Genomic DNA, 9,399 nt, shown 5'->3' on the forward strand with positions numbered 1-9,399 from the left:
CTAATTGTTGGATTCTGTTAGAAAAATCTTTATTTTATTTCTTTAGGATTCTGAAATACTCTGAGGCAGAATATTCTCCCCCAAGGTATATAGCTGAGATGGAAAAAGAAGAGAAACGAGGAGATATGATTTTGGTATCTGGTATTAGAACTGGTGCTGCTGTTGTAAAAGTTCGAATTTATGAATCATTCTATAAGGTAAATTTTGTGGTAAAACTATTATCTAGTAGTCTTGTCTATGGAAAATAATACTTTCTTGTGTATCAATTGTAGAAGCCCTCTAACTTGGGCCAGTATGATAGTTAAAGTTAGGTGTCAACTTGAGTGGGCCCTGATTCTCAGTGGTTTGGCAAATATGATGTAGTCATCACCCATGATAAAATCTGATAAATGTGATTGCCTCTATGATGAGATTTGCTATGAGCAGCCAATCAGTTGAAAGGCAGTTTCCTCAGGGGCATGGCCTGCTTCTATGGAGATTCTGTCAAAACTCTTGACTTTTTGCTTGATCTGGATCCTGCATCTGGTTCTTCATCACCCGACCTCTAGTTGTTTAGATGTGAGCTAGCAGCCTGCCATTGTTACTGTTAAATGCCATCGAATTGGCTGTGATGCATAGCAACCCAGTGTACAATGGAACAAAACACTGCCTGGTCCTGTGCCATTGTCACAATCTTTGCTATGCTTGAGCCCATTGTTGCAGCCACTGTGTCAGTATATCTCATTGAGGGTCTTCCCCTTTTTCACTACCCTTCACTTTACCAAGCATGGTATCTTTCTTTAGGGAATGGTCCCCTCTGACAACATGAGCAAAGTAGTGAGACAAAGTCTGGCCATTCTCACTTCTAAGGAGCATTCTGGCTATACTTCTTCCAAGACAGATTTGTTTATTCTTCTGATAGTCCATGGTTGTGGTAGTTAAGGTTATGTGTCAACTTGGCTGGGCCTGGTTTTGAATGGCTGGGCAGCTGGATGTAGTTATTTCCCATGATGATGCTGGTAATCAGCTCCATGGTGGAATCTACTGGAGCATCTGAGTAGTCTTAGGGATGTGGTCTGCTTCAAGTATGTAAGAAGAAGCTTTGAGAAAGGTCTTTGGAGCTTTTTGGCATGGTTGGATCCTGCATTTGGCTGAGTCATCAGTGACTGGCCTGCCATGTTGTCTGCTGATCATGGGACTGTGCCATTTTATTTGTTGACCTTGGGTTTGTCAGCCTCAGCAGGCCAGCAGCTGCCTGAGTAAAGAGAAGCCTCTAGCTTCAGTGGTCTGGGAGCAAGAGGCAGAGTTGAAGCCCAAGGTAGAGGGGCCTTCACCCAGGACCTAGAGCTTGGCATTTTGAACTTAGACTTTTAGCCCCCTAAACTGTTAAGAGAATAAATCCCTGTTTGTTAAAGCCATCCACCCACTTGCAGTATTTTCTGTTAGAGTGGCACTAGAGGACCAAAATAGAAAACACCACTGGTATTTTTAGTATTCTTTGCCAACACCACAACTCAAGGGTATCAACTCTTTGTTGGTCATACTCATTCATTGTCCAGCTTTTACCTGCATATGAGGTGACTGAAAATACCATGGTGTGGGTTAGGTGCACTTTAGTCTTCAAAGTGACATCTTTTCTCTTTAAAACTTTAAAGATACCTTTTGCTGCAGATTTGCCAGTGCAATATGACATCTGATAAGACTTAAATGCTGCTTCCATGGCTGTTCATCATGGATCAAAGTAAAATGAAATCCCTGACAACTTCAGTGCTTTCTCTTTTTATCGTGATGTTGGTTATTGCTCCTGTTGTGAGGATCTTTGTTTTCTTTATGTTGAGGTAAAAATCCATACTGAACACTGTAGTCTTTGATCTTCATCAGTGAATGCTTCATGTCCTCTTCACTTTCAGCAAGCAAGATTGTATCATCTGCATATCACAGATTGTTAATGCATCTTCCTACAATCCTGATGCTGTGTTCTTCTTTATATAGTCCAGTTTCTTGTATTATTTGCTCAGCATATAGATTGAATAGTATGGTGAAAGGATACAAACCTGATGCACACACTTCCTGATTTTAAACCATGCAGTATCAGCTTGTTCAGTTTGAACCACAGACTCTTCGTCTGTATACAGGTTACTCAGGAGCACAGTTAAGTGTTCTGGAATTTCCATTCTTCACAATCATTGTTATGATCCATAGTCGAATGTCAATAAAACACAGGTAAACATCTTTCTGGTATTCTTTGCTTTCAACCAAGATACATCTGACTTTAGCATTGATGTCCCTCATTCTATGTGCTCTTCTGAATCCAGCTCAGAATTTCTGGAAGTTCCCTGCCAATAAATATACAACTGTAACCATTTTTTAATTATCTTCAGCAAAATTTTACTTACATGTGACATTAATAATAGTGTTTGGAAATTTCTACCATTTATTGGATTGCCTTTCTTTGGAACAAGCAAAAATATTGATCTCCTCCAGTTGGTTGTCCAAGAAGCTATTTCCAAACTTCTTGGCATAAATGAGTAAGCACCTGTAGTAGTGCATCTGTTTGTTCAAACATCTCTACGAGTATTCTGTCAATTCCCGGAGTCTTGGTTTTTGCCAGTTCCTTCAGTGCAGCTTGGACTTCTTCCTTCAATAGCATTGTTTCTTGATCATATGATACCCCATGGAATAGTTAAACATTGACTAATTCTCTTTGGTACAGTGACTCTGTGTATTCCTTCCATCTTCTTTTGATGTTTCCTGCATCATTTAGTGTTTTGCCCATAGAATCCTTCAGTATTGCAACTCAAGGCATGTTTTTTTTTTTCCTTCTGTTCTTTCAGCTTGAGAACATGATGAACATGTTTTTCCCCTTTGATTTTCCATTTTCAAGTCTTTGCACATTTCATTATAATACTTTACTTTGTCCTCTCTAGCTGCCCTTTGAAATCTTCTGTTCAAATCTTTTACCTCATCATTTCTTCCATTTGCTTTAGCTACTCTTCATTCAAGAGCAAGTTTCAGAGTCTCTTCTTAGATCCATTTTGGTCCTTTCTTCTTCTCATGTCTTTTTAATGACCTTTTGCTTTCTTCATGTATGATGTTCTTGATGTCATCTCACAACTCATCTGGTCTTTGGTCATTGGTGTTCAATGCATCAAACCTGTTCTTCAGATGGTTTCTAAATTCAGGTGGGATATAATCAAGGTTGTATTTTGGCTCTTATGGACTTGATTTACTATTTTCAGCTTCAAGTTGAACTTACATATGAGCAGTTGATGGTCTGTTCCTCAGTGAGCTCCTGGCCATTTTGGCTGAGGATATTGAGCTTCTCTATCACCTCTTTCCACAGATGTAGTCAGTCTGATTCCTGTGTATTCCATCTGGCAAGATCCACGGGTATAGCTACCATTTATGTTGTTGAAAAAAAATCATTTGCAAAGAATAAGGCATTGGTGTTACAAAATTCTATTATACAATCTCCAGCATCATTTCTATCACCAAGGCCATAGTTTCCAACTACTGATGATTCTTCTTTGTTTCCCACTTTCACATTCCAATCACCAATAATAATCAATACATCTTGATTGCATGTTCATCAGCTTCAGACTGCAGAAGTTGGTAAAAATCTTCATTGTCTTCATCTTTGACTTTAGTGGTTGATGTGTAAATTTGAATAATAGTAGTATTAACTGAGCTTCTTTGTAGGCATATGGATATCTTCCTATGACTGACAACATTGTACTTCAGGATAGATCTTGAAATGTTCATTTTGGCAATGAATACCATTCCTCTTCAATTTTTCATTCCCAGCATAATAGACCATATGACTGCCTGATTCAGAATTACCAATACCAGTCCATTTCAGCTCACCAATGCCTAGGGTACTGATCTTTATGCATTCCATTTCATTTCTGACAACTTTCAATTTTCTTAGATTCATACTTCCTACATTCCATGTTCCAATTATTAATGAATGGTTGCAGTTTTTTCTCCCCATTTTTAGTCATGCCCCATTAGCAAATGAAGGTCCTCAAAGCTTTACTCTATCTACATCATTAAGGTCAATTTTACTTTGAGGAGGCAGTTCTTCCCCAATCATATTTTTAGTACCTTCCAACCTGAGGGGCTCATCTTCTAGCACTATATCAGAGTTTCACTACCATTCATAACATTTTTCAGTAATAGAGAGTGTTTCATTGTTATTCATAAGGTTTTCAGTGGCCACTTTTTCAGAAGTGGATGGCCCCATTCTTCTTCCCAAGCCTGTCTTAGTCTGGAAGCTCTGCTGAAACCTGTCCACCATGGGTGACCCTATGGTATTTTAAATACTGGTGGTATAGCCTTCAGCCCTTGCAGCTCCAGCCTGATGTCTGACCCACAGACTTGACACTTCCTAGCCTCTACAACCACATGAGCCATTTCCTTGAGATAAATCTCTCTCTGTGTGTATATATATGAGCTTCACTGGTTTTGCTTCTTTAGAGAACCTAGCCTATGACAGGCAATAATTGGTCATTTAATTTAAAAAGTCATTTGAAGTGGGTAAATGTCATGGATTTAATTGTGTCCCCCCAAAATATGTGTCAACTTGGCTAGGCCATAATTTTCAGTGGTATGACAGCTATGTAATGATGTAGTTTGATGGTCGTATTAATGCAGTCATATTTTGAGTGCCTTCTGACCTGAGGGGCTTAACTTATGGCACGATATTTGTCAATGTTTCAAGGATATTCATAGTTTTCCAGTAATATATCAGACAGTTTTTCCTTGTTGTTCATAAGATTTTCACTGGCCAATTCTTTGAGAAGTGGATGGCCCCTTTCTTCTTCCAAGTCTGTCTTAGTCTGAAAGCTCTGCTGAAACCTGTCTGCCATAGGTGACTCTGTTGGTATATGAAACATTGGTGGCATAGCCTCCAGCCTCACAGCAACACGCAAGCCACCATAGTATGACAGACTGACAGACAAATGGTAGAAGAGTTATATGGGATGATATAAAAAGATAATATTAACATAAGCCTGACTGTAATTCCAGAACAGGAGAAAAAAAAAAAAAAAAAAACCTCACACACACAGAAAATCATAGAAGACTTGCAAACAGGAAACTTCCCCAGTATCATGAAAGGTGAAGAGATACCCAGCCAAGAAGCTTAACAAACCCTATGCAGGATAAACCCCTAGAGAAAGTCACCAAGACATAGCATAATCAAAGTTTCCAAAACCAAAGACAAAGAAAAAATCTTGACAAACACCTCAGGGGAAAAAAAAAAAAAAGTTACCTACAAAGGACAACCAATAAGACTATTGGTTGACAACCAATAAGACTATTCTGCTAATTTGTCAGCAGAAACCATGCAGGCAAGAAGGCAATGGGATGACATATACAAAACCCTGAAGGAAAAAAATTGCCAACCAAGAATTATATATCCAGCAAAACTGTCTCTTAAATATGATGGTAAAATTAGAACATTCCTGAACAAACAGAAATTAAGGGAATTTGAAAAAAAAGACCAATCCTATAGTTGTTATTGTTGTTGTTGTTGTTGTTAGCTGATGTTGAGTCATCTCTGACTCATAGTGATCCTATGCACAGCAGAATGAAACACTGCCTGGTCTTGTGCCAGCCTCACAATCCTTGCTATACCTGAGCCCATCATTGCAGCCACTGTGTCTGTCCATCTCATTGAGAGCCTTCTCCTTCTTCGTTGACCCTCATCTTTACCAAGCATGATATCCTTCTCCAGGGAATGGTCCCTTCTGACAACATAACTAAAGTAGGTGAGACAAAGTCTGGCCATTCTTGCTTCCAAGGAGCATTCCGGCTGCACATCATTCAGGACAGATTTGTTAGTTTTTTTAGCAGACCATGGTACTCTTAGCATTCTTCTCCAACACCACAACTCAAAAGCATCAACTTTTCTTCTGTCTTCCTTATTCATGGTCCAGCTCTCACATGCATAAAAGGTGATTGAAAATACCATGGCTTGGGTTAAGCATACTTTAGTCTTCAAGGAGATATCTTGCTCTTCATCACTTGAAAGAGGTCTTTTGCAGCAGATATGCCCAATGCAATATGTCATCTGAAGTCTTGACTGCTGCTTCCATTGGTGTTTATTGTAGAACCAAGTAATATGAACTCTTTGACAACATCAATCTTTTCTCCATCCACTGAGAAGCTGTTTACTGGACCAGTTGTGAGGATTTTTGTTTTCTTTGTATTGAGGTGTAATCCATACTGCAGACTGTAGTCTTCAATCTTCATCAGTAAGTGCTTCAAGTCATCCTCACTTTCAGCAAGCAAAGTTGTGTCATCTGTGTATTGCAGGTTGTTAATGAGTCTTCCTCCAATCCTGATGCCACATTCTTATTCATATAATCCAGCTTCTCAGATTATTTACTCAGCATACATATTGAATAAGTATGGTGAAAGGATACAGCCTTGACGCACTGCCTTCTTAAGTTTGAACCATGCAGTATCCCCTTGTTCTGTTCAAATGACAGCTTCCTGATCTATGTACAGGTTCCTCATGAGTATAATCAAGTGTTCTGAAATTCCCATTCTTCTCAATGTTATCCATATTCATCATGATCCACACAATCAAATGCTTTTACGTAATCAATAAAACACAAGTAAACATCTTTCTGGTATTCTTTGTTTTCAGCCATGATCCATATGACATCAGCAATGATATCCCTCGTTCCATGTCCTTTTCTGAATCCAGCTTGCATTTCTGGAAGTTCTCTGTCAATATACTACGGCAACCATGGTTGAATTTTCTTCAGTAACATTTTACTTGCATGTGATATTAATGACATTGTTCTATAATTTCCACATTCTGTGGGATCACCTTTCTTTGGAATGGGTACAAATATGGATCTCTTCCAGTCATTTGGCCAGGTAGCTGTCTTCCAAATCTCTTAGCGTAACTGAGTGAGTGCCTTCAGCAGGGCATCCATTTGTTGAAACATCTCAATGGGTGTTCTGTCAATTCCTGGAGCCTTGTTCTTTGCCAATTCCTTCAGTGCACTCCAACTTCTTCCTTCAATACCTTTGGTTCTTGATCATATGCCACCTCCTGAAATGGATGAACATTGATCAATTCTTTTCAGTACAGTGACTCTGTGTATCCTTTTTCTTTTAATGTTTCCTTCATCATTCAATATTTTGCCCATAGAATCTTTCAGTATTACAACTCGAGGGTTAAATTTTTTCCTCAGTTCTTTCAGCTTGAGAAATGCTGAGTGTGTTCTTCCCTTCTTGTTTTCTAACTCCAGGTCTTTGCACATTTCATTATAGTAATTGGCTTTTCTGCTCAGCTTCTCATTGAAATCTTCTTTTCAGCTCTTTTATCCTGTCATTTCTTCCATTTGCTTTAGCTACTCTCCATTCGAGGGCAAGCTTCAGAGTCTCTTCTGAGATCCATTTTGGTCTTTTCTTCCTTTTTTGCCTTTTTAATGACCTCTTGCTCTCTTCATGGATGATATTCTTGACGTCATCCCATAATTCCTCTGGTTTTCAGTCAGTGGTGTTCAGTGCATCAAATCTATTCTTTAAATAGTCTCTAAATTCAGGAGGATATTATCAAGGTCATATTTTGGCTCTTGTGGACTTACTTTAATTGTCTTCAACTTCAACTTGAATGTGCATATGAGCAGTCACCTTTTGCCACAGAAGTAGTCAGTCTGATTCCTGTGTATTCCATCTGGTGAAGTCCATGTGTATAGCTGCCGTTTCTGTTGTTGAAAAAAGATATTTGCAATGAATAAGTTGTTGGTCTTGCAAAATTCTGTCATGCTATCTCCAGCATTATTTCTATCACCAAGGCCATATTTTCCATCTACTGATAACTTCTTTGTTTCCAACTTTGCATTCCAGTCACAAGTGATAATCAACACATCTTAATTGCATGTTCGATCAATTTCAGATTGCAGAAGTTGGTAGAAATCTTCAATTTCCTCATCTTTGGCTCTCGTGGTTGGTGGGTAAATTTGATTAATAGTTGTATTAACTAGTCTTCTTTGTAGGCGTATGGATGTTATCCTATCACTGACAGCGTTGTACTCCAGGACAGATCTTGAAACAATCTTTGTGATGATGAATGCCACACCATTTCTCTTCAATTTGTCATTCCTGGTGTGGTAGATCATATGGTTGTCTGATTCAAAATGGACAAAACCAATCCATTTCAGTTCACTAATGCCTAGGATATCGATCTTTATGCATTCTATATTTTTTTAAATGTGATTTGGGTGAAAATTTACAGAGAATTCACATTCCATACAGCAGTTCACATACACTTTGTCTCATGATGTTGACCACAATTTATCACAATGCAACAGCTCCCCTCCCACTTCCTCCCCATAGTTACCTCCTCCCTGTGTCCATCCCTCCATGCACTCCTGACCCCTGAGCTGTTTCCCTGTGTATAAGCAGCCCTTCTTTCTCCCATGATTGTCCTCTCCAAGGAGTGTATCTATCTCAGGTAAATGTTCAACTTATCTGCCTGTCTTTTGTTTGGCTGAAAGCCACAGGTGTGGGTTCAATTCCAGACCTGAAGGGCAGCTAAGGGCCATAGTCTCACTGATTCCACCAGGCTCTATTGGACCAGAAAACCTGGTTCCCCCCCCCCTTTTTTTTTTCTCCAGATGATTTTGAGTTTTATTCCACATTGTTCTCCCTTTCAATCCAGGATCTCCTACATAGATCCCCTTCCAAGTGGTTGACATTGGTAGCCAGGCACCATCTAGTTCTTCTTGTCTCAAAGTCATATAGGCTGCAGATCGGATGGGGTACCAGACGCTAGGACTATTGTTTCCATGAATTTTTGTTTTTCTCCATTAGTTGTTTGCCCTGGATGTAGAGAGATCCATCGTGTACCTGATAGCAGCTTGCAAGCTTTTAACATCCCAGTCACTACTAGCCAAAGTAGGAGGTGGAACAATGTTTTATGTAGTATGTTATGCCAATTGAGCTTGATGTCCCCTGCGACTATAGTCCCAAGTCCACAGATTCAACTACTCAGTCCCTCTGGGTAGCCAGCTATAACCAAGAAGTGACTACAACCTTGCACCTTGTCAGCTCTACTATCACCTGGGAATTCAGATCATACACATAAACTTATAAGATCATTGTCTGCCAACCCTATACATGTTCTTGGGTACACTCCCCGCCTCATAGACATACCTACTAGTTCAGCCTGTTCCCCCATCTATCCACCCATATACCCATGTTTGCCTTTACTGACAACACAATACTGTATGTGCAAAAGGGTTCATCTTTGTTTGTACCTCCCATGCAGCTCTCTATGTCTTTCTCTTCCTCAATGCCACCATATTGATCACTCACATTTGGTACATTGCCCTTCTCTTCACCCAAATCAATACTTATCTCTATCTATCTAACAGTGTTCCCTACCATACCCTCCCA

The 9,399-nt window shown here is 39.4% G+C and overlaps 1 protein-coding gene across 1 annotated transcript in view; it reads left to right on the forward strand.

The window, feature by feature from the left end:
* Positions 1-9,399, forward strand: part of NUP210L (nucleoporin 210 like) — a 289,674-nt gene that overhangs the window by 39,799 nt on the left and 240,476 nt on the right. Inside the window, exon 5 of the mRNA XM_007948554.2 lies at positions 47-197. Within this exon, the coding sequence (XP_007946745.1) occupies positions 47-197 (151 nt within the window). The remainder of the gene's footprint in view (positions 1-46; positions 198-9,399) is intronic.

Source organism: Orycteropus afer, unplaced genomic scaffold (genome assembly GCF_000298275.1).
Source record: "Orycteropus afer afer isolate SDZICR_OR568_19922 unplaced genomic scaffold, OryAfe1.0 scaffold00217, whole genome shotgun sequence".
Classification (NCBI taxonomy): Eukaryota; Metazoa; Chordata; class Mammalia; order Tubulidentata; family Orycteropodidae; genus Orycteropus; species Orycteropus afer.